The following is a 27,523-nucleotide window of genomic DNA, read 5'->3' as shown; positions in this document are numbered from 1 at the left end:
TTCAGAGTAACATGCGCCATTCCAGTTATTGCTCCTGCTCAATGGTTCGGTTACCCTGCCCTGACTTCTAACTGGTGCTTCTGCATCTCCCTCTCTCCTGCAAGCTAAATGGGGAACGTGATTTAAAAAAAAAAAGGGCATTCATTGACAATCAAGAAGGAACTAGGAATAAATGAGATATCAACTCCAGGCACATGCTTCACCTTTCTTATATGGATCACACTACTTAAGCAGTAAACTCAGTCTTAAAGCCCCCATTCCATATGTCTTCTGTTCCACTTTAAGGTAAGGAATAAAAAAACAATGAGAAGGAAATGGAAGTCAGTCAACCCAACGTTCTTCTATAGAGCTTTGCATATATAAAATAACATACCAGAGAATTCTCAAATCTGGGGTTCCTGAAAAATTCTGCAGCTATCTATCTATCTATCTATAGTTAATGTTCATTTATATTTGCATGAATATGTCGCACAACCAGTTAGTGGTTAAACTTAATCTGTAAGGGTCTTACCAACCCCCAAACTACCATCAGAATGGACTCTTTTGAGAACATAAATAATTTTTGACAGATTAGGGTTTAATGGAGTGCCCTGTTAATATTTACATAAATTAATCACAATTGCCTGGATTAAACCTGGCCTCTTCATTTCACAGGCCATATTACCAGGCATGTTGTCTTGCACCCATGGATTTGAGCATTTTCCTCTAAACATTTAGAAAGACGTTAGATTATTTACTATCTGCATTGGTCAGGGGGATCGAAAATTAATTTCTCACCTGGAGGAACACTAGTACAGGAGAAAGTGAAGGCAAATATGATATATTGCAATATACTGTAATTTGCATTGCAATGCAAAACAAACAAATACGTAGTGTTGTCAAGTAAAGGGTTACGTTTACTTTCGGTACAGATAAATACATTTCCAAGCCGTTTCCATCTGGCCGAACAATTCATGGCCCCTTCTTCCATGTTAAATCCCACAGCTTGCGGTTACATCACAGCACTGGCACTGATGGAGAAGGTGCTTATATTTTAAAGGGTTAGTATGGCTCAAGTAAAGTGACCGAGAAATCCTTGATTGACTGGTAATAGAGAGAGTAGCTTAGCAGCAATCTGTAACTGTAAAACTCCAATATTTAAACTGTCTTTTTAAAAATATTTGAGCAACGCAGAATTAAGGGCTCACTCTTTGATCAGTCATCTGGATGATGTTAAGTCAAATGCCGTTTAAATAAGGAATAACAATAGACTGTGTTGCCAAGAGATACAAACATAATAAGCCCTTTCTTCTAAGTCTTGGTTACAACATCTGTAGATTATCATTCCGATTGAAAAGTTGATGACAGGAGTACAAATAGGGGTTCAAAGGAGCATTGATACCAGTTACTGTGGATTCATGGCTGATCAATACAGTAAAAAAAATTTAATGTATTCAAGCTTTAGGTCATCCTTGCACACAATGGAAAGTAAAACTTCAACATTATGCCCCTTTTTGAATCTTGTTTGTTCCCATCCCACACTAGGTTATCGGCCAGTGATGAACATATTACATACAATTTTTCTTTGCCCTTTTTAATATAAGACTCTTTGTATAGCTGAAAATTGTGTCAGTCTCTGTAGCCCAAACAAGACGTGATTTCTCTGTCCAAAAAGTGAAACAATCATCACTACTAACTTTAACCCCTTAAGGACCGAACTTCTGGAATAAAAGGGAATCATGACGTGTCACACATGTCGTGTGTCCTTAAGGGGTTAAAACAGATTGTGTGTTTTCGACAGATAAGTTGGATTCATTAGAATTTATCAGCAATACACCAAAAACAACAATTAAGTGACAGCACTGTTCATCTGTCTGCAATTTTGTTCATTGCAGTCTGACAAAGATATGGAAATACAATCTTGTGTTGCTGTTGTTGGGACTTATTTCTTAGAACACCCCATTAACAAACGTAACTATTGTGCAAAAATCATATTTGAGAGTTTGATTAAACCATGGGGATGTTCTTTTCACTGAGCCTGGCATCTTCATTTCTAAGGACATGGTACCATGCTAATAAACGTATGATGTCACGTCAGCTGGATGCCATGAGGGTAAATTCCAACAATCAAGTATAAGCCACTGCCATGCTGAAGAGCCCGGAAAAAGAGAAAAAACACTATTTATGGTTGAATATTGGATTATGCAGAGCCTGATGCTTTCATGCCCTTTGGGACACAAAGCTATGCTATAGAACAGTAGGTCATATTTGAAGGAGGCTTTCATAATTATAATTGTAATATAATGGATAATGATCTATCCATGTCCTCATTTACATATTTAGTATGGCATTCTGGGAATGTTAATGATGTACAGTCTTTCAGGACTGCTTAGCCTGGGGCACATTTCTTAACTTTCCTTTCAGTATAAAGACTTTACACAACAGTATATTTCATACTTTACTGAAATCATTGGAGTTTATTTTGTTCGTTTTTAATCTCTCTACAACTTCACAAGTTTCTTTAAATTATAGCTACAAGTACACATCTCCATCGGAATAACTACGCAATGTAAAAAAAAATCATTTATATCCAAATTCAGTTAATATGTACAGGTGCGTTGGCTCAACGCTAGCCTAAATGAAACATATTGTGGTATTGTATCAAGCTAACAAACGCTTATTACAGAAGAGCCTCTTGTTTCAATGCAATTTGTAACTGTCACTGCTTGACCTTTGCAAGATTATGTTTTAATATTACAGTCTCTTGGTATTTCTAATCCTTACGAAACTAGAGTTCAGAATTTGGGATTCTTTATGAAGAAAGCTATAAAGCCAAGTAACCAAACAAGCCTGCTCTGTCTCAAGAGTGGTGAAGTTGTTTTTGGAATATATTGAAGTTTTCTTTTCACCTTGTAAAACTAATATTTTTCCTTTATATGCAGACATTTGCACGTGAGATTGTATAGAAACTCAGGTGAAAATAGTCTGTGTTTATAACCAGAAGCCATGTCATAAATGCATTTCAGCAGAACTAATGATAGGTCAGAGAAGACTACACAATGACCTACGAATAGGTGTTTTGAGGAATATATTTTGCATTAATTTAATATACTACCAGCATTCAACCTATGTACTCAGACTTAGCCAAATATATATTTGACCTAAGGTGACAAAGCCTGGGCCTTTGGCAGCAGGAGAGAGAATTTTTTTTTATTTTTTTTTATTAAGGGGCAGCTGCTTCTTCAAGACAGATTTATAAGGCCTCTGGATTAAAATTAATTATGAAAAAACAAAGCTACATCCATTTACTCAATGGCTAGATAGGAGGGATGGTTTCGCTTTTGCTGTGCCTTCTCCAACAAAACAAAATGCCCTTAGTATTTTCATTTTATAAAACCAATAAAACCCAGACACTAACCAATATATGACACATCTCCATACCCAAAACTCCAGTCTACACTCTGTTTGCTCACACATTACTTGCATACTGGACCTACTTTGACTATCTTTTCCATTAGATACCTCGCTTTCCGAAACAGATCTCAATGATACTCTAGACAAGGTCAGTGTATACTCAACTCCAAATGCTTTGTTTAACATAATATTAGAATGCCCATTAATGACTCTAGATTTTGATAATGTAAACATGTCCAATAACCAACTAAGACTTTAGTCTTAGAATACATCACAGGGCATATGTAACTCCTTGTCTCATATTCAGAATGGACTGTCCCCTACTGGTATCTGTTTAAAATGTGATACATTTAAGGTTGATCTGAAAGTGATTGTCTACAGGCATACCTTGTCTTCCCATAGAATTCAAACACTGTTACAATTGTAAGACTGAATTGTATAATCTGATATTTCCACACCATTTGTTAGGCAACATATTAGCCACGAAAGTCTAGGAAATGTTTATTTTAATGATACGTGTAACAGGAACAGGGTGGACTAGTGTCTCCAACTGTCTCTCCACTATTTCTCACTGGATGGCAGCTCACTCCCTTAAGCTCAATCTCTTCAAGACATAACTTCTAATCTTTCCTCCTTAACCTCTTAAGGACACATGACATGTGTGACATGTCATTATTCCCTTTTATTCCAGAAGTTTGGTCCTTAAGGGGTTAAAATACGTCACCTGTATCAATCTCCCTCCAAGTCAACAGCACTACCTCACAGACTCACTGCCTTGACATTCTCTTTGATTCCAACTTCTTCTTCGCCCATCACATCCAGTCAATCACAAAGCCCAATTCACCATCGGGACTGGGACTGAGACATGGCATACCGTAGCCTTCCGATGGCTTTCTTTTAACACCCCAGTACAAGTGATGGGGTGGGGGAGAAACGCAAACCACACACAAATAATTGAGGCGATGCTACTGTTAATATTTTCTGCACCCGTCTCACATTATGAGATTCATATGTCAGATATGTTTTTTTTTTTATTAATTCTTACTTATCTTTTATACATATGTTTATGTACTGTCTGACACACACTAAAGCTTAATATAAGCCCTTTGTGAAGGGAAAGGTGTGTTGCAGCTGAGGCGAGATATGAAGCTGCTCATGAGGACATGCATCCATTTATTTCAACATGGGATATATTGTCTTCTATAGTAAGATCAGCCTCTCCCACCCAAGTTTAGGCACCCAACTGTCTTGTTAGTTCTCCCTGTCGCTTCCTTGGATGATAATCAGCTGAATAAAGATACCCCCGTAATCTTACCACCAAAGACATGGGAGGCCCCCAGATAACACAGGACTCTTCTGGCTGAAGGGCTTAGCCTAACCATACTAGTATATCTCTACATGTTTTCTCTCTACAAACCCACCCCTGATTGTAAAGCTGCTATCCCTTTCCTACCTCCCCTACACTATCTTTTACTACAGCAGCCTGTACGATGCAAATTTGGGTCATGGGCAAGTCCCATATATATCTCCAGGTGACCTGCAGATTAGATTGATTAAATGCCTACCAGAATACAGTTTACGGCTGGTAAGGGAGATGTGGGCAGTGTGGGCGTCCTTTGTGTACCTTGATCCTGATGAAAGTCCCAGTGTGGACTGAAACGTCGATTTTGTTTGGATTACATGTATTTGGAATAAAGAAATTACATTATTGGAAAGACCATGAGTGCAGCCATATCTTTTAGTATAATTATCCCTAACTTTGTGTATGTATGTATGTGTATATATATATATATATATATATATAAATATATATAGTTTTCTTTCTCTAAAATGTTCATTGTACTACAAACCTAATTAAATAATAAAGAATAATTAAAGAATAAAGAAGGCAAGGTCAACAGCCTATAAGAACATATTTATGGGGAAAATGTCTTAGGTAGCCAAGATTTTTGTACTTCGACTTCGTTTTTCTTTACTGCTAATACTCATCCTGTGGAACAATCACTTCTTGGGACTTTTTAAATTTAGTTGTCTTCCATTTTTAACATTTTAACTTAATATATGGAGTCTGTTCTAGAATACAGATAAAAACAGCTATGTGCATATCTACACTTAATTTTTCAGAGTGCCTCCATATTGGCTCCTTGTCAACCGCAGTCATAAAGTGCCATCTTTGTACCTGTCAGTATAGAGAGTGGAAGAGAAACATAAACAATGACTATGGCTCTTCTCCTCCATCCAGTGCTGTGTGTGCCCTGACTGTGCCTGTGACAACTCAACTTTTAAATCTGCTATACTTCTCTTCTGTTACTGAAGATGACCTTGTATTGGACACTTAATGTGGTCATCAATTCTAATTCCAGAATACTATGGTTTCCAAAATTCCAAAGAAGTAACAATTCCACTAATAATCTGCTATACTATCCTTCTGCTACTGAAGATGACTATGTATTACACACTTAATCAATGCGGAGACGTCATCAAATCCTACTCCAGAACATTGTGATCACATAAGTCTTCAAAATGTATATATAGGCTTGTATTTCCATTAACCAATAGACTGGGGTTACTTATAATGTTCTTAAAACACCACCAATCTTAATAACCTTTAATCATTAAGAAATTCAGTTGTCATATGAATAGAGAAGCAGATCAAAGGACATGTTTCCTCAAGATTCCTCAATGCCATGGGGGGTCTAACCCGACAATATATGTATTCCCTAATATTCCACTCCTCCCTTGTACAGTATTTTGTACCAGAGTTCTAAGGACTACTTAGCTACATCTGTTAGTACTATTGCAAAATAAAAGGAAATTATGATGAAAGAAAATCATCAACAACTATTTCGACAAGATCTGACACTGTCATTTTGATGATCTGGATGCAAGATCCCTGGGGCATTCAAGTCAGACAGCAACTCACAGCCCAATTTCTGAAATGGGGTATTACTTGCAAATATCAACTCTCTCTGCATGTTAACTGAACGCGGCATATTGGTTTGAACGATGTCAGTCTTGTGTTTCTGTTGTGGTCACTGATTCCCCTATTAAGCTTTCAAGTTGTGTGAGATAATAGCATGGCTCCAAGACACAGGATGCATCTTCAAATAACATAGCATTGCAGACAGAAACATATATACTGTAGGCTAAAGTCATGTGAAAATCATTCGGCCAACTTACTGCACAATAAAAGGCATAATTATACTTTGCTATGTGGAATCATACACACAAAGAAATGGGCTGAAAAGTGTAATTAAATCTGAGAACAACATTTCCCTCAAGCATTTTAGCCAAGCCTTTTTTTTTCTTCTTTAACATATCTTCCTAGGGCACCAAATTTGTTCCCTCTCTCTCTCTTTCTTTTTAACAAATGCAGGAAATAAGTTATTATACAGGACAGTTAAATAAAATAATTATTGTTGAAACAGACAGGGTCGGAAGTCTTAAAATCCTTAATCCTCAAAGGTAGACATGTTACATATGTTAGTTAAAATTTATGACTAAGAACATGATTGGCTTCCTGGCTCTTATTGTTATATGATTATAATATTATTATTTTTTTTTGTTTTAAAAATGTGCAAATACTGCACCTATTATCTTATTTGAGGAAGTCTATAACTTGCTAAATTTAAGATTAAAGCATTAAGCAGAAAATAAAACTCTTCCTTAGCCGTGTTTCCAAGTTAGCTGTTTAAAGCAACATTTAACAAATTATATTACTGGAATTAACAGTTTAGTGAATAAATAGCTTTTTTTGTTATATAGTGTATGAATGGCAGTATACTATAGAGGTTATATAGTTTTGCCTAGTATCAAACAGAAGTGTGTATAAACTCAAATTGCCTCTGCAGATAAAACCCAACCATGGACCGGTCCCTAGACATTTTGCATACTTAATATTCAAATCTTTATGCAACAAGTACAGGAAGTTTTCCTGAGGCAATGAAAGAATTCTGGGAAATGCCAAAATGTCTATAGTCTATATAACTATAAATTCTCTTCCAGATCTGACAAAAGTATTAGGGATACTGCTATGAAATAGCACAGGTCAGAATGGAAAAATAAAGAAAAACGGGACCAGAACAGACTTTAACAGATGGTCCCAACAATTTTTCTATTGTGCTTTAATTGTAATGCTGGGCATGCTCAATATAACATGAGAGTACTTGGAGAAATTTCCAGGTCTTTTTAACAGCGATATATAATAAATGGAATAATATCAGTAAAAAAAAATCTTATGTATTCTCCATATATGAGCAACATCCTCATCAATGTATCAATCAGTTTCTGACAAATTGTGTACAAAAGCCTCATGTGTTGTTAAAATCACCTCTTTAAAATATTGTAAAGCTGTGTAGGATAAGTTGGTGCTAAATAAATTCCAATAATAATTATGTTTGTATGTCTATGTATATTTAAATACACATAAATCCAACAGAGAGAATGTCTATGTTATCAAGGAAAGTTCAAATCCATACCTCCCAGGTTTCCTGGGTCTGACCTAATTTAGAGCCTGTACCATGCCATGAAAAGTGTTGAAACAGAAAATAAGCAATTTTATTCTCTTGTTTAAATGAACACTGTAGCATTAGGAATAGATAGCTGTATTCATAACGCCACAGTCCTATTATTTTGCCACTCTCCCACCTGTATAGAAAAAAAAAATATAATAATAATAATAAAATTACTCCCCTTTTCTTAAGTGTGAGTCTCCCTCGGTGCTGCCGAGATCACCTCCTCAGGTTGCTGCACCCCCGTCATAGAGAAGCACTGGAGAACGTAAGCGCAGCACAATGTGCGTATGATTCTTCCGCGGACAATCATTGTATTCAATGATTCTCTAAGGCTGACCATTACGGCACTGTGAATGCATGCATGATGTCACAGTATGAGAATCGGGAAATACAATTACTGGCTCTCATACCCAGAGGGCTTGAAGACGTGGCTTGAAACTGTTCTCCCAAGCCTTCTAATTAGTTTAATATTAGGTTTTGGGGGGCAGGACAGTGGGAGCAGGACTGCAGGCACAATAGCAACTTCAATAAGATGAAGTTGTTAAAGTGCCTACAATGTCTCTTTAAAGCATGTCAACACATTTTTCAGATGCACTTCACACTTCTAATCATTTAATCGTTGATATGCATTGTTTATAAATCCTCTCTTTCAGTTAAATCAAAGAAATAGCAAACGTTACGATCATATGGCACTTTATGTTCGTACAGACCTTATAATAATCTGCAGTTTTCCGTGTTAATCTTCAGGCTCCAGTATTTAAAAGAACATAATAAGTATACTGTATTGTTATTCCCTCTGAGAAAACTAAATTATTTGTCCAATATGTGAAGATATTTTGAACACAGTAAATGGAAACATATGAATCCATTACTATGTGTTGTGTGTTTAGAGAATAATTACATTGAGAAAAACAAAAGCATTATTTATGTTTCACGCTAGGCGGTATATATTAAAATATACAACATATATATATATATATATATATATATATATATATATATATATATATATAAAACAAGAGATGGAAGGAGGTGGCGCCAAAAAAGCATTTATTTGTGTTGTTTTAAATGAGTATAAAACTCAAGAAAGAGCCAAGATAAAAATCATTGAGTTTTAATACATATAGTACAAGAACAATATAATACATCCACAAGTAATTTAATATATTATTTTGTTCTCATGGCATTTTAACTTCTGTCAGGTTTTCTGCCTACGTACTTGTCAGTTCAGCGCCAGGTGCCGTGTTCCCCCTCCAGCATTCTGTCTGAATTTGGCGTTCGCTGAACCCAAGGCGGAATTCAGTAGACTGAATTTGGCGCATATAAATGAGGTCAGATTAGGAAGGTCAAGTACCTTCCACGAATAGTGGTCAATTCCAAGTGGAATTGGACCAATCAGAATTAAGTGATGCCTATTTATACTTACCTCTCCCATTCCTTGTTGCCCTGTTGTGATTCCTGGTAGCCCAGTAGCATGTTCCTCTTGTGATATTTTGGTGATATTTTCTGGCTCTTGTCTTACGTTTATCCTGTCTTCTCTACTTCTTTGACCTTGGCTTGTTTATACGATATCCCTGTCTTCTCTACTCCTTTGACCTCAGCTTGAGATGCTGATTCTGTTTGTTCATTAACCCGGCCATTCTAAGGACCAGTATTACGGATTATCTTTTAGTGATTCTGTCTGTGTGTTCAGGTTCCAGCTTATCCTGACAGCTTCCGAGTGTTCAAAAGTGGATCAATCCTGTTGTAGGATGCTTAAAAACTGGATCAGACGCATAGAAGGGCTGTTACAAGCACAATACGAATGGCTTGCAATCTCCACCTTTAGATGACTGCTGGTACTTGGGCTTCATATGCAATGGGTTATAGTGACGTTCTATTAAGTAAAGATTGGTAACTAGCCTGCTTACTCATGTTTTCCATAGGCTATGTAACCATATTGTACTATTGTGTATGTAAATCGGTGCCGCTATGGAAACCCATACCATCATTGATTGTTTTGGATGTTGAAATCATATATTTTGTTTTTTAATCAGCAACTGTATCAGAGAAAAATACAGTTCAAAGTGTGGGAATTCCATACAAAAGAAAAATACTTTCAAATAGTATTTACAGTTAAATGTATGGTATTTCAAAGTGACACACGAAGAAAAAAAAACTGTAAAATTCAGAATAGAAGAGGAATATAATATTAACTGTTAGAAAATATTTATTTAATCTGATTTATGTAAAAAATATTTTCAGGTGACAGGGCTGCTTTAAGTTACACCCAAACAAAAATGGCAGACACAAACTCCAAATCGGCAGGGAAAAAAAGGGGTGACGAAAAGACCCTGAGGCTAGATAATGTAATGAGCAGAGTGGTTTTGCAAGGTGACACATGCAAACTGCTGTTTGCTGACAAGGTCAAGTTCTTTCCTCAGAACTTTGTAAAATGAAAGAACTGTCTCAATGTTTAAATGTTACCCTTGTAGAATTATGACTTCAGGCAATCTTGTTAATGGTTGCTTTTGTCAAAATCGACAAGTGTTCTCTTCCAACTTCACTGCCTCGTGTTGTGTTTTTAACTCTCAAAGTTAACTTTATTGTTACTATTATTATTTTTAAATACAGTATACATATTTTTCTCACTTATTTTACTGATAAAAGCAGTCATCGACGATTATCAGTGACTAAAACACAAGAGGTGAAATTCTTATTGACAAACCGTTTTGTGCAAAAGCCATTTGCTTCAAATATATGGAGAAAAATTACCCACGAGGGCCTGTATCGTGATCATTGATTGCAAATGTAAAAATTACAGATCTTTGACCCATGGTTCGACCCCTCAGTATTATCTTTAAATCAGACACAATGCATTTAACAATGTTTTCTTTGTCTGTGAATTCTTAATTATTAAAGTGCATGGATGTTTCTCGAACAAGACTATTTGCTACATGCCTCGACGTGACGCCCGCTTTAGGAATTCTTTGAAATGCTTCATTTTGTAAAGAAAATGCATTAAACATAGGCTGTTGCAATTTATTCTGTGTATTTTCTCAGGTGCCTCAGAGATACTGTTCCATGCCATTACCACATGATGTGTGATTATATCCTTTGGGTCCTGTAACTGTAGAAAAGCCGAGTGTCGTCCATGACACGTTACTGGAGGAGTGCTACGTCTGATGTATAATTGGGAGGCAAAAAATAGGTTCAATGATCTGTCATTAATTATGTTATTCTTCGGGGAGAGAATTATGAAAAACCACAGGAAATATTTGCATAAATTAAAATTATTACATTACAAGTACTATTTACTGTTTTCTCATATGCATGCCACAAACCAATGAAATACGTTCTAACAGCACCACCTCTCACTTTCACATGTCTTTTCGTATTAATATTTCTATTATTTATAATACATTACATAATGTCCTTTAGTGTAAGTGCAAGTTCACAAAAAATACTGTTTAGAACAAAATGTTCCTACATGGCTACAGCCGGAACACGATCTATCATGCAACCTACTGTATATGTGGTGGTCTTTTTTTGTGTGTGTACGTATATACACACATAAAAATAACTAATTTATTTAATTATCTTCCCATCCTGTTTAGTAGATTATTCTAAATGTCTCCAGACTGTGAGGTAAATTATTTCCCACTAATACACGATGCTGCATTATCTTTTATATTAAATTTTTTTTCTTCTAAATTAGGGCAGGACGATACAACTGCACTTTCTCCCCAGCACCTGTAACAGCATATCATTAGCAGAAGCATCACAGAATTTGTAGCGTCAGATGCAACTCCCAAAATAATGGACAGACTTGAGAATACGCAGTGGTAGTCACACAATTCATTCTGATTTGAATGCAGTATGGTATTAAGTGTGAATTTTGGTAATATAATGTCATGACGGGGGCACTGAAGACATCATAATAATGTGAATTTTCATATGTCTCTTGTCAAATGACAGCACCATATTTGTGTCCGCTTTCTAAACAATTTCCTTATACTCAGCTTCTTATCTGATGAGATCGCTATTTAGGGGAGTGATATTAGCTTTTATGTCCAACTGACAAACTTCAGGTTTTGCATCTGGATGTTTTTTTGTTTTTCCTTTTGTTTTATTTTTCTGGTATACATTTCAAATTTAAGAGATCTTCTTTGTTTGGTGTAACACCTGTTTAATGCAGTGAGGACTTTGAACACCTGAGTTGGTATTTGGAAGTTGTGTCTAATAATATTTTAGTGCATTGTTACTTAACCCCTTAAGGACAGAGCTTCAGAAGCTTGTCTTTCACTTAATGACAACGGCATTTTTTGCATTTTTTGCTATTTGCGTTCAACTGCAATTTGCATTTTACTAATTTATTGCACCGACACATATTATATACCGTTTTTTAAAGGACAGAAAGGGCTTTAATTTGATGTAACACATATATATATAAATGCTTATTTATTATAAAAAAAATACAGAAATATGCAAAAAAAATAATTTTTGTGTGTTTTTTTTACAGTTTTTGCAATAATAATGTGTACATAATTAGTGCAGGTTAAGGAAAGTAATTAAAAATAAATTCATTTAGTTGTTCTGATTTACAGAATATATAATGTGTCTGGGATTTTAAGTTTTTTTTGGTAGTTACAGGTCACAAAGCACAAGGAGTAAAATAAACTTTTTATGTGGAGCGATTTTAGAATTTGGTATGTTTGTCTTGTAAGCCTAATAGCCATAAAAGAAAACAAAATTGCCACACAAAAGTATATATTTATATAAAGTAGACACCACAGGCTATTTACCTAAGGTTGTTTTGACACTTTCTACGTAGCCATTTTACCGCCAACCTCTGCTAAATATTGGAGTAAAATTGTGTTTTTTGGTGGTTTTCGCACACAAACTTATAACAAAGAACTACTCATGTGTATTTTGTAAAGTTGGTGTGTGCTATTCCTGTACAAAGTTTTATTATGTGTTCAGTTACTTCTGCTGAGTACAACGGTACCCCCATTGTATGTCTTTGGCCCTATTTTGTGAAGCTACAGTGCCATATAGGAGACCTGTCCTTTTCAGTATTCACAGTAGAATTTTGAGAGACGGATTTAATGAGCCTATGCTTCCATTTGGGGTATTATAGTAGTTTGACTGTTCAAAAAAACCCCACAAAGGCCTACCATTTGTAAAAGTAGACACTCCAGGGTATCTCATAAGGTGCATATTGTGCCTTAACATGCCCCCATTTTTTTACCATTACATGCCAAAGTATGTGGTAAAAAATAATTTTGTGCATATTTTACATACGGATTGCATTTTTGCTGGGCATTTTGTATATTTCATGTGTGCCACTAAGTTCAAACCCCCCAAATTATGCTCAGCTAAGTCTTCTGAGTAAAAGGACACCCCCATTGTATGTCTATGGCACTATTTCGTGAAGCTACAGTGCCATACAGGAGACCTGTCCTTTTCAGTATTCACAGTAGAATTTTGAGAGACGGATTTAATGAGCCTATGCTTCCATTTGGGGTATTATAACAGTTTGACTGTTCAAAACACCCCACAAAGGCCTACCATTTGTAAAAGAAGACACTCCAGGGTATCTCATAAGGTGCATATTGTGCCTTAACATGCCCCCATTTTTTTACCATTACATGCCAAAGTATGTGGTAAAAAATAATTTTGTGCATTTTTTACATACGGATTGCATTTTTGCTGGGCATTTTGTATATTTCATGTGTGCCACTAAGTTCAAACCCCCCAAATTATGCTCAGCTAAGTCTTCTGAGTAAAAGGACACCCCCATTGTATGTCTATGGCACTATTTTGTGAAGCTACAGTGCCATATAGGAGACCAAGCCATATCAGTTTTGACCGAACTTTGAATTTTGACGCCGGGCCTATGTGCAATTTCCAAGCATCTTTGCAGGATTTAAATTCAAACTACCCCACAAAGGCCTACCATTTCTTAAAGTAGACACCCCAGGGTATTTCAAAAGGCATATTTTGAACCTTAGCGTGGGATCATTTTTCCGCTAGCGTGTACCAGGTGTAGCGGTTATAAGCGTTTTTTTCTGCCTTTTTGACACACAAAGTGAGTTTGCACAGTATATTTTGCAAACCATATGTGTACTACCACTGTATAATACGTCATATTTTGCTCAGCTATGTCTGCTGAGTACAAAAATACCCCCGTATGTACCTTTGCCAGGTATATGTGGACATCGGAGGGGCACATTTGGGACACAGCCATTCCATTTTTTTTCAAATTTTGAATTTTTACGCTGTGCCCATGTCCCATTTTAGAGTATTTTACCAGGCTATATAATCCAAATACCCCATAAAGCCATACCATTTCTTAAAGAAGACATCCCAGGGTATTTCAAAAGGCATATTTTGAACCTTAGCGTGGGATCATTTTTCCGCTAGCTTGTACCAGGTGTAGTGGTAATAAGCGTTTTTTCTGCCTTTTTGGCACACAAAGTGAGTTTGCACAGTATATTTTGCAAACCTTATGTGTACTACCACTGTATAATACTTCATATGTTGCTCAGCTATGTCTGCTGAGTACAAAAATACCCCCGTATGTACCTTTGCCAGGTATATGTGGACATCGGAGGGGCACATTTGGGACACAGCCATTCCATTTTTTTTCAAACTTTAAATTTTTACGCTGTGCCCATGTCCCATTTTAGAGTATTTTACCAGGCTATATAAACCAAATACCCCATAAAGCCATACCATTTCTTAAAGAAGACATCCCAGGGTATTTCAAAAGGCATATTTTGAACCTTAGCGTGGGATCATTTTTCCGCTAGCTTGTACCAGGTGTAGTGGTAATGAGCGTTATTAAATGTATTTTTTTACTTTTTAAAACTTTTTTTACTTTTTAAAACTATTTTTTAAACTTTTGTTTTGATTATTAATTTTTTTAAAGTTTCCTAAACTTTCGTAAAACTTTTTTTTACAGATTTAACATTTTTCTAAGCTTTTTTTTTTACGTTAACCCCTAACTAGCAGTAAGCAGCACTAACAGTAAATTCCCCATTTTCCCATAACTCCCACCCACCCCAGCTAGCAAAATATTTAATTATACAATATTTAAATTAGTTAATTAAATACATTTAACCCCTGAGGGTTAAAAAATAAATAAAAGTTAATCGTCAGGGGTTAAAAAAAAAAATTAGAACAGTATAATACTGTGATCTGTATTTTGATCACTGTAGGCAGTGATCGACTGGCAGGGAAGGGGTTAATTTTTATTTGGACTGGGTAAAGGGTTTATTTTTTTAAATTTTTTACTTAAATGTTATTAAAACTTTTTTTTTAACTTAATTTTTTAACTTTTTAAAGCTTATTTTTAAACTTTTTTTAACGTTAACCCCTAGTTAGCGTAATACTAAATCCCCCAATTCCCCACTAACTTCCACCCTCCCCAGCTAGCTAAATTTATAATTTTAAAATATTTAAATTAATTAATAAAATAAATTGAACCCCTGAGGGTTAAAAAAAAAAAGAATTAACCCTCAGGGGTTAAAAAAAAAATCAGATCTTAGTAAAATGTAATCCCTGCCAATTGATCACTGTAGTCAGTGATCAATTGGCAGGGAAGGGGTTAATTTTTTATTAAAATGGGTAAAGGGGGGGTAAAGGGGGGTGGGATTTTAATTTTACTATTTTTTTTTCCACCAGGGGGCAGGATCACTGAAGATCCGTCCCCCTGCACTTCACACAGAACCAGGAAGTGCAGGGAGGCGGAGGTGAGTATAGAGAGCACATGTGCCCGCTCAGACATGCTGTCAGAGCGGGCACATGTACTCTGACAGCCCGATCCGGTGCTCCCGGTCTGCCTCTAATGCAGAGGCAGACCGGAGCACCATTAACCCCACGATCGCCGCGATTGCGGCGATCTGGGGTTAATTTTAACGGGTGACGGACGAGGTCCGTCACTCGTCATTAACGCATTCCCCTGAGTGACGGACCTCGTCCGTCACTCGTCGTTAAGGGGTTAAGCAGCACAATCAAAGTTCCGCGGCGTCCTCCCAGGATTAGTAATCAAACTGTTTACAAATGGTTAGACAACTTTTCCGGATTTTGCCAGGTGCTGGTCACAGCCTCTTCTGAAGCCATAAGATCCTCCATTAGCTACACCGAGTGCCCATAGCACCAATGAAATATAAATACAGAGAGAGTGCTGGACCCACATGGACATATATATATATATATACACACATAAAACTAATATTAACTAATTTATTAAACTGTCCATCCTATTTAGTAGATTATTCTAAATGTCTCCAGACCCACAAGATAACGTTATTTTCCACTAACACTAATTCTGGGTTACACATTTCTATCATATTAATTTTTCTTTCTTCTAAATTAGCGCAGGACTGATACCTACATACCAGTTTGTCTGAGATCTTAATGCATATGTCACGTCACGTTCTACTGCGATAGGGTCTCTTTTACATATATGGCGATCTCCTCCAGCAGTCCGATACCGGCAGCTGCGCATCTGAGCCTTATATATTCTAAACACATATTTTAGTTGCGAATATACGTGTGTCGATGCGCAGATGTTGCTAAAGCAAGTTCTAATGTCCATGACAGTTATTGGCCAATCAGTGCCTTTCATAGGCTATTTAAACTCAAATTAGAAAGTTCTCGGAGTCCTGTTGTGGTTTCCTTTGTGCTTATGCGAGAGCAGGGCCGCACCGAAGCCATGGAGCAGGGGGCACCGTGCGGCCAACACAGCTCAAACATGGTCGGGTGACAGCTGTGCAGGGGAACTAAATACCCGGGTGGAGGATTTCATTATTCTCCACCCGGGACTATGAAAAAAAAATAGTACGGCAGCAGGGACGGAGCTTACTAAGCGGCGGGGTGACGGAGCTCATCGTGAGGCGGAGGCGGGGTTAAAATGACAGAGGAGGTGAAGCTAATATCTCCCAGAAGCCCCTGGTAACTGATGCAGTCCCTGCTTCCCCAACAACTAGAGTGCAGCTGCACTGTCTCCTCTCCTCCCTTACAGCCATAATGGAAAGAGGTAAGTGTGTGTGTGAATGTCTGCCTGTGTGTGTGTGTGACTGTCTGCCTGTGTGTGTGTGTGTGTTGGTGGAGGACTGTCTGCCTGTGTGTGTGTGTGTTGGTGGAGGACTGTTTGCCTGTGTGTGTGTGGGTGGGGGGGGGGCACTGTCTGCCTGCCTGCGTGTGAATATCTTCCTATGTGTTACTGTTACTGTGTGTGTGTGACTGTAACTGTATGTGTGACTGCAACTATTTGTGACTTCAACTGTGTGTGTAACTTACTGCCTTTAACTTAGTGTGGGTATGTGCCTATTTATGTGAATGAGTGTCTCCCAGCCTTTAACAGTGTGTGACTGTGAGTGTGTGTGACTGCTTGTAACTGAGTGTGTGTGACTTTCTACTTGTGACTGTCTGCTTGTAACTGTGTGTGACTGAGTGCCTGTAGCTCTTCATGACTGTGTGCCTGTAACTGAGTGTGCGTGACTGTCTGCCTGTAACTGTGTGTGACTGACTGCCAGTAACTGAGCATTTGTGACTGTCTGGCTGTAACTCTGTGTGTCCGTGATTGCCTGTTTGTAACTGAGTGTGTCTGACTGTCTGCTTGTAACTGTGTGACTGTCTGCCCGTACCTGTGTGGGTGACTGTATACAGGCAACTGAGTGTGTGTGTGTGTGTGTGTGTGTGACTGTCTGCCTGTAACTGTGTGTCACAGTATTAAGTGACATACTTAATCTGTTCTCTGTAATGCAGCAGAGGCAGTCTGGCACCTCTGGATTGCACTGTTCTGCTGGCTGCAGACCATGAGTAGCTGTCTTCCGAGCTCTGGCAAATCAGTGCGTTACTGCAGATTACCAGAGGAAAGCTCTAACACTGTAAATGCCTGAGCTAACTAGACAGTTACTCATAGTCTGCACCCGGGGGAGCGGCAGACACGATTTTCAGCACACTGGAACACCAGAGATCTTCATTCCCCCTTCAATGCAAGATAACAACAGGGAAGGGGGATTGAATATTTGTTTTGAAATCATTATTAATGTAATAAATCCCCTATACAAACGTACACCCCTATACACACACACGCATATATGGATGAAGGTGCATGACTAGGGAGGATTGGTGGCGCAGTGAAGAATTTCCGCGTCTTAGGCCAGCCCTGTGCGAGAGTGTACTATATATTTATTGATTCTGTTTTATTTTGACCCTGGCTTGTACCTTGACTATTCTTACTTCCTTATTCCTTGATCTCTGGCTTGTCTTACCATTTAAATACTCTCTATTTCCCTTGCCTCGGCCTGTTCTGTACTATTCTTTATTTAACATTAAATCCTGCATATTGGTGTTATTTAAATCCTGACAGAATAGAACTTCTGGCAGCAGAAGAGGTTGCAACAGGTACCCAGCGGACCCTAGATAAATCGGCAAAACATTAGCAAATGTCTGAATACTTACCCTGAGAGGGTGCCAAGCCAGTCCGGGCACCATAAACTTTACAGTGGATTGTAGTGGTTATGGGTCTTGGACTGTTACTTTAATCATTCATAATATTGTTGCTACACTTGCTACTTTTGTAGATTGGCAGAAGCAAGTAGCTGTGTTAGAGTTTGGCATAAAATATGCAGGCATTTTAACATTACAATTTATTTAGTGTTATTGCAAATGAGGACAATAAACTGTAGCACAGTCTACCCATTGACTATATTAATGTGTTTAATTTTGAAGCTGACAGGTAGTGGGTGACCTACCTATCTGCTATACGTGAACTATATTTCTATAAAGAAAGGCACAAGGCAGTAGTGTGTGTGTGTGTGTGTGTGTGTGTGTGTGTATATATATATATATATATATATATATATCAAGTTGTGCTCTAAAGTTTGCATACCCTTGGAGAATTGGTAATATATGTACCATTTTTAAAGAAAACATGAATGAGTAGGCAAAACACATTTCTTTTGTTTCTAATGGGTTTCATATTCAACTGTAGGTTATAACAGAATGGCACAATCATAAAACAAAACATGGCAACAAAGAAAAAAAAATGAAATGACCCCTGTTCAAAAGTCTGCATAACCTTAGTTCTTAAAGGACCACTACACGCACCCAGACCACTTCAGCTCAAGGTCTGCCAGGTCCCAGACCACTTCCAAAGTGGCTCAATGATATTAAGGTCAGGAGACTGTGATGGCCACTCCAGAACCATCACCTTTTTCCGCTGTAAGGGTCAACTCGGCCTTGTGCTTAGCGTCATTGTCATGCTGGATAGTCCAAAAGCGTCCCATGCACAGCCTTCGTGCAGAAGAATGCAAATTGTCTGCCCGTATTTTCTAATAACATGCTGCATTCATCTTGCCATCGATTCTCACAAGTTTCCCCAAGCAACCACCATGCTTCACAGAGGGGGTGGTATTCTTTTCATTATAGGCCTTGTTGACCCCTCTCCAAACACAGCGCTTAAGGTTGTGACCATAAAGCTCTATTTTGATCTTGTCAATCCAAATTACAGTGTGCCATAAGCTATGTGGTGGCGTGTTAAGGTGATGTTGGGCATATTGTCACCGGGCTTTTTTGTGGCATTGGCGCAGTAAAGGCTGCTTTCTAGCAACTTGACCATGCAACTCATTTTTGTTCAAGTATCGTCGTATTGTGCTCCTTGAAACAACCCCACTGTCTTTTTCCAGAGCAGCCTGTATTTCTCCTGAAGTTACCTGTGGGTTTTTCTTTGTATCCGGAACAATTCTTCTAGCAGTTGTGGATGAAATCTTTCTTGGGCTACCTGACCTTGGCTTGGTATCAAGACATCCCCAAATTTTTCACTTCTTAATAAGTGATTGAACAGCACTGACTGCCATTTTCAAGGCTTTGAATATCTTTTTAAATCCTTGTCCATCTTTATAAAGTTCCATTACCTTGTTACGCAGGTCTTTTGACAGTTCTTTTCTGCTCCCCATGGCTTAGTATCTAGCCTGCTCAGTGCATCCATGTGAGAGCTAACAAACTCATCGACTATTTATACACAGACACTAATTGCAATTTAAAAAGCCACAGGTGTGGGAAACTAACCTCTTATTGCCATTTTAACCTGTGTGTGTCACCTTGGATGTCTGTAACAAGGCCAAACATTCAAGGGTATATAAAGGGTATAATAAACTTTTGATCAGGGCCATTTGGGTGATTTCTATTATCATTAGGATTTTAAAAGGACCAAACAACTATGTGATAATAAAGGGCTTCATATGGTCACTATCCTTCAATAAAATAAATTTTTCACATGATCAGTCATATTTTCAAAATCAATGCCAACATTTTCACAATTTCTGCCAGCGTATGCAAATTTTTGAGCACAACTGTATGTACAATACTGAGGTAATATAATGAATATGATTTGTTTCCCCATTAACACATATACTTTATTATGTATCTTACATATATTAGGTGATTTTTATTTATTTACTTTTTTGTTGTTGTTAAGTATTTGTAAAATTTGCTGAGATTGTCTCTACCCTGCCATTGGAATTCAGCACAAGATATGTCTGGTTGCCACTGCTGTTTTAGTTCTGTCCCTTACTAATAAGCCAGGAGAGGTGCCAGGGAAAGTGAGCCATTCACCATAATGACCATTGCAAACCAAATCTGCAGTTTAGGTGTGCAATGGCCATCAGCCTGGGACATGTACATCATTGTGCTGCACTAACATTAAATGGACACTATAGTCACCAGAACAGCTACAGCTTATTGAATTTGTTCTGGTGAGTAAAATCATTACCTTCAGGCTTTTCACTGTAAACACTGTCTTCTCAGAGAAAATGCAGTGTTTACATTACAGCCTAGTGATAACTTCACTGGCAAACTCAGATAGCTGCTAGAGATCCTTCCTGGGTCATGGCTGCCTAAAATGCATCCAAACATTCAGTGTCTCCAGACACTGAACTTTCCTCATAGAGATTAATTGATTAAATTCATCTCTGAGGATATGCTGATTGGCCAGGGCTGTGTTTGAATCATGCTGGCTCTGCCCCTGATCTGCCTCTTTGTCAGTATCAGCCAATTCTATGGGGAAGCATTGTGATTGGATCAGGCTATCACTTCTGATGATGTCAGCAGACTGCTTGTTTTTCTGAGGCAAACAGCATGCAGAGTTACAGCTTCAGGCTTGAATACAGTAAGATTTTGCTATATTTATGGAGGCATGAGGGGCCTAGATGGTGGTGTTAACACTATAGGGTCAGGAATACATGTTTGTGTTCCTGACCCTATAGTGATCCTTTAAGGCCAGTGACTCATAGTATTACACTGTTAAACGTGACATCGTACATGTCACACTTTCAATACACAGGTTTGAAATTGGATTAATTGTATCTGAAAGGCTACAAATATAAATGATTGGCATAGTGGCACACATATATAAATTGCCTTATTTAGATGAGCAGATCAGTCAGTAGGTAGCAGGTGAAATCACAGAGGTTATTTCAAGGAGGGGAGGTAATAAGATGTGAATGGCGGACTTGCGCTGTCATAGGAGGTCTTAATTCTTGGTTATATACACCCATTTGAAGCATGAAACTATGTGTAACTGTCATAATAACAATTTAGATATTTCTTAAAAACGTAACTTCAGCATAAGACATAAAAGAAGAACCCAAGACTTAACCAATTTTATTTTTGTACCTTAATGAAATGTTGGCAAATAAAATGGGGGAAATCAAAATCTGTAGTTTTTCCACAGTTTGTACCATGGAATGGCAGGAAATGCTTCAAACCATAGACATCTGCAGGAGGAATTTAAAAGCATTTAAAAGCAGATTCAAAGGAACAGTTGTTCGATCCACCATTTAAAATGGCAAATCCGGTACTCATCCGGTTAATAAAAACCTTGATTTGCTAAGTGAAACAGCACACATAGGGATGTTAGTGTAGGGAATAGTTGAAAGGAAGTTGCATTAGGTAGTATTGGCTATGCTAAAAAAGCACATGGAGCGGTCTAGTGCAACATAGCGTGTGTACTACAAAGCAGACTGCGATTGGATAGAATGCCTCCTACGTTCTATCTCTGACTGACCTGAGGCACAAGGATTTTGTTTGCATCATAACTGGAAACCAGGTACTTGGCAGCAATGTCTGTAATGAAGTCAGCATCACAAACGGATGGTATTTTCAGACTTTGTTCCTCTTTCCTATCTATATAAACCTGTAAAGGAAACTTCAACAGTAAGGCGTGAATTTTGACTTTAACTGCAACGAGAACATCTGTTCTCTCCACCAAGGAAATTGGCAAACCAATAAACACCATAGTCACATCAAGTAGAATTGTAGGTTTTTCCTTGAATAACACATGGTAGTGTGTGATGTCTGGGTATCATAATATTGGCTCACTGAAGATGCTTGGACAACATGCCAGGTCTGACCTTAGGATGAAGGCTTGTGATATTTGTGTTTTCAGGTCAATTCTCATTGAGATCAATTGAAAGTCTATTCATTTAACAGTGACTTGAGGAATGCTGGCTAATTTAGGCCAAATACTTGGCTACATTGGTAAAACGTTTGCAAGTCATTTGTTAATGCTTCACAAGTGACCTTTATTTGTTAAAGATGTAACTATATGTGTAGCAGATATTAGACGATGAGAATCATAGTTTTAACATCAAGAGAGCCTCAGGTATGGGGAAAGTGTGAAATTTTTGTGCCTGAGTGTCCAATGTGAGGAAGCTCACCGGATGTGACTGCAAAAGCCTTTCCATGTTATAATATTCAAGAACATTCACTGAATGATCAAGTGAAATAAATGTCGAGTGATAAATGGACTGCTTAAACATTCAGTGGGGACGGTTGCAGTAGCAGCACCATCTTTTTGAATCATTAGAAGTAGACTTCATAAAAACATAATTACAGATATTGGATCAAAATATAAAACTATATGGAAATTAATAAAACTGAAAATACAAAAGGGCAGTTAAAGGGAAACATGGTGGACAATCAGATGTTGCATGTCAGACAGGTGTTTTAAAGGGACACTATAGTCACCAGAACAACTACAGCTTATTGTATTTGTTCTGGTGAGTATACTCCATTTCTTCAGGCATTTTGCAGTAAACACTGTTTTATCAGAGAAAATGTAGTGTTTACATTACAGCCTAGGGATAACTGGCCATTCCTCAGATGGCTACGAGAGATGTGTCCTGGGCAGTGCTGCACAGTGTAATTGCCAATCAGTGTCTACACTCTCTGCATTGAGACACTGAACTTTTCTCATGGAGATGTATTGATTCAATTTATCTCTGAGGAGATGCTGATTGGCCAGGGCTGTGTCTGACTTGTGCTAGCTCTGCCATGATCTGCCTCCTTGACAGTATCAGTCAATCCTATGGGAAGCACTGTGATTGGCTCAGACCAACACTTCTGAACATGTCAGCAGAAAGCAGGCAGGTCAGAGACAGACAAGGGCAGAGGCAGCAGCTGCAGACCTGAATAAAAGTAAGATTTTACTATATTTAGGGAGGCATGAGGGTATTGGGGGGGGGGGGTTAGTTTTAGCACTATAGAGTCAGGAATACATGTTTGTGTTACTGACCCTATAGTGTTCCTTTAGGAATGCTTTTTGTTGATGTGGTTGGTTTGATTGCTACGTTTTACATTGGATTGAGTCAGATTAGATGTTCAATGATTGCTGGATGCAATGGACTGGGCCACCCAAGGATAAATGTAGTATATTTGCATTTTCATTTATTTTGTTAGTGTTCCAGTGTCAAATCTGATACCTCCAGCAATAGGAGGGCAGACATTCAGAGTGTGACGCCAATGATGCAACTTGCACCACTGATGTTACCCACAATGTTACCTGCAAACGCATCTAATGATATGCAAGAGCTGTGCTGTCCATGGAGAGTTCCCTGTATCACCAAATGCGGGACACCAGTAAGATAAATCAGAGCGGTGGGACAGGACAGTTGGGAGGCCTGTTTTAGAACGTAGATTATTTTTCCCTCTAATTAAATTGCTCTCAAAATTGCTACACTGGTGTATCCACATACTTGATCAGCCCTAAGTCTGCTTGCTGAGTTATGTGAAATATATACAACATGTAACAATTTTGTGTATATACGTTACTAACGCAAACCAGCAAATGGAAAACCTGCATTGCCGGTTCCATGTATTCTTATGCAACTCCCTGCATTTGACTGTAGAGTTTTTATTTTACCTATTTATTTGGTGAGATTTTATATATATATATATATATATATATATATATATATATATATATATATAAATAAAATATTTTGGTGTACATTTGCTTTTTAAACAATTTAAAATATTACATATAACAGAAATAAGAGCCCAGTAGTACTTATTTATTTCTGTGTGCACCAAATGGGGAATTATGGGGACCAGAACACTGTTAAGAACTCTCATATGGGTGGAAATTCCCTAGGATAACCTCATGCAACAGAACTGGGTTTAATAGTGGGACATCTGAGAAAATGTCTGTGATGACAGGCTAGCATGTGCGTTGCCCCCCCAAAGGAGCTTTGTAGGTAAGGCACAGGGAGGGTGAATAAATAGAAAATCTACCCTCTCCCTTCCCTAATTCTGCATCCCTATCACATCTCCTAACCCCCATTACTGCCTCTATTTTATTTTCCCACTACAAACTTATTATCCTCTGTATTCACTGCAACACCTATCAGCTAAGCACCTACGACGGCACCTATTACCCCTTGCGCCCACTAAAGCTCCTATACTCACTAATCCTCTTATACAGCCAATACAACCCCTATCCCTCCCCTGCACACACTATAGTTCGTGCCCCCACCATGTATTGTTCTTTAAGTCTCCACACCGAGTCAAGGTCCTGAATTTGGAACTGATCCCTCAAATAACTATGGAAATGTAATATCAAGGTAACTCAGGTAGTGGTGCATGCAAGATGTGCATCTTCCCCTACCTGGGATTTAAAACCGATGAGCTCTGACATTAATTCACCTGTTTCCTCTTCTGTCATGAACAATTTAAAAACCACCAAAACAGCCAAATAAAAGTAAAGTGTGACAAAAATAAACACATATATCTATACAACAAGGATTGCAATAATAAAACTAAAGCACCAATTAAAAAAAACTAAAAAGATACAAAAAATAACAAAAGTGAAAAATGTAACGTGGATTATTTATGACATACTGTCTTCACAAAGGGGGTTTAAATTTGAAAAATTAAACCTTTTTTGCAACATATCCATAAGGCCTCCTATAAATATCTCGGTCTCATAATACACACTTTAAGTACCAAACTAGTATATATGAATGAAAACCTACCTTTCTTATTAGTTGCTACATAAAATGACATTTGAAAAGTTAATTACCTGTTGCTTTAACTGGTAGACGAGTCGGTCCTTCTCTCGTTTCAGAGCAATAATATCTTCTTGAGATTTCTTTTTCTTTGAGCCAGATATTTCTAGCAAGGCAATGTTAGCATCCTTTTCACTGATTGCAGCCAGAAGCGCTTCTTGTCTGTAATGAGATAATAAAATATAGATGTATTTTTATGTACAAACATAGTAAGAGCTAGGTCACACATTGCAATATTGCTCTACATGTCAATACGAAATTATCCCTTGTGGGGTTTTACTTTTATTTGGAAGACTCCTCAAGCTGGCATGTATTCTTGCATACTGGTGGAAAAAAAGAGAGGGACTACATAAATGATGTTCTCTGCCCTTGGCACCACTACATGCTCCCGACAGATGTAGCAAGCAGGTGGAAGAGTACAGAACAGGGGATCTATAAGAGCCTCAGTGCCCCCAACAGTCCATTATTTCAGTGAGACAGTCACGATTTAGTTCCCTGATCTTCCACATTCAGGGACACCAGGGAACTGTCCTTGGAAGCACAGCCTGAGTGCATCAATAGATGTGCTTGCACTGTGAATGGACACTAAGATCCAGTAAAGAGCACTCCAGTAGCACTCTCTGCAAGGTCCTATAGACTGGGGCCGGATACACAGGCCCCTTCAGTGGGTGACCAGACTCTTTTCTGGGTAAGTCTGACCATTATGGACCTCACCAGAGTTGTGTCAATGGTGAAGCGGCCCCTCTCATGGGGAAGTATAGATAGCAGGATCCTTCATAGGCCTTGAACATGCACAATAAGATGCCATAGGCATGTAAAAAATCATGCATAAAAAGTTGACTGTTCCCATAGAACAAGTGGCAAGTAATTGGAAATGGCAAGACACCAGTGATAAAAGCAGTTTGAAGCTCTGTCGTTTGCCAAATTTTACAAAAAAAAATCTCTAGATAAGACAAACTACTTAGTCTAAGGCTATATTTTAATTTTACTGGAATTCCAGTCTATCAGCAATTTTCACATTTTAAAATGATCTTATCTCCACCATTCCATATTTAGGGGAATAACTCCTCATTTTGCATGATTTAGATGGGAATAACTGAGCTGGTTAAAGTAAACTGCCCAAAATACTCAGTGGGTACAGTTTTCTGTAATCTTTTCATACAAACAAACAGGGTGTCTAAATTAATCTCCTAGGAAGTTTATCTCGTGAGTAAGAGCTGTAATGTGCGTGTTCTGTAACAATTACACTAATCACTACCTGCACAAATAACAATTTGTCTGAAAAACGTATTTGTTTTGTTTTCTGTCAAGATGAAAAGGGAATATGTTTTGTAATCTTACATCTGATTATACTTTACATTCTATGTAAATATTATATCTATGAAAATATGTAACAAAGGGATGCTAATTCAACTGAATTCACCCAAGATGACCTGAAACCATATTTTTTTTAAATTGTAAATACAAATATAATCCAGGTATTCTATATGCATTATGCACATACACATAAAAGGATCTAGTACGCAGTATGAATATTACATATACACATATCAGGATCTCGTAATCAGTACATGCATATTAGGAATCCATATACAGTGATTATTATAAACAATCCTATATAACCCACACGTGTAATACATTTACACAAATAGTAGGATCTAGTACTGTGTATACAAAATATGTAGTTCCTACATTGCAAGCTTGTTCTTAGATTTAAGATGGTTTGAGAGAGGGGTCCCTCGTCACTTCTTCCTATCTGTTAATATTATTTGTGAGCCAATTACTCACTGTTATCCACACTGTATTACGCTTTGTAATATGTTACTTTATAGATGCCAATAATATTAATAGTACCTGGTGCTTATTACAACTATACATATCAGAACCTAGTACTTGGCATGTACTGAACCCATACAAATAGGAGGATCTAGTATAATGTAAATTGACATATTGCGTACATCCCAACATTTGGAAATATGAACGTAGGACCAGGATTGGGCGAGCCTACAGGGGCATTCCAGTGACACCACTTGTGTTCAGAAAAAATGATGCTGAAGTGCTCTCTGCGTGATTCTAGTGTCCACCAGTACAAGCTTGTCTAATGGTGAGTTCACATGGTGCTGGCTAAGGGCTGTTCCCTAGAACTACTGAATGTGGGACACCAGAGATCAAAATCAGGACAGCGGAACACAAGCCTACAAACAGGACAGTCCCACTAAAATTCAGACAGTTGTGGGCATGATATCGGGATCTACTACTCAGCATCTTCTGAACATA

General features: G+C 37.8%; 1 protein-coding gene across 3 annotated transcripts in view; it reads right to left on the bottom strand.

Annotated features, from left to right (window-relative positions):
• Positions 1-27,523, bottom strand: part of ERC2 (ELKS/RAB6-interacting/CAST family member 2) — a 1,126,181-nt gene that overhangs the window by 369,821 nt on the left and 728,837 nt on the right. For all 3 annotated transcript variants that reach the window (XM_063426897.1, XM_063426898.1, XM_063426899.1), the window contains one exon: positions 25,261-25,408. In XM_063426897.1, coding sequence (XP_063282967.1) covers positions 25,261-25,408 — 148 coding nt within the window. The remainder of the gene's footprint in view (positions 1-25,260; positions 25,409-27,523) is intronic.

The sequence above is a fragment of the Pelobates fuscus genome, chromosome 7, assembly GCF_036172605.1.
Source record: "Pelobates fuscus isolate aPelFus1 chromosome 7, aPelFus1.pri, whole genome shotgun sequence".
NCBI classification, from domain to species: domain Eukaryota; kingdom Metazoa; phylum Chordata; class Amphibia; order Anura; family Pelobatidae; genus Pelobates; species Pelobates fuscus.
The sequence above is the reverse complement of the archived record's forward strand: the minus strand, read 5'-3'. Positions and strand labels throughout refer to the sequence as shown.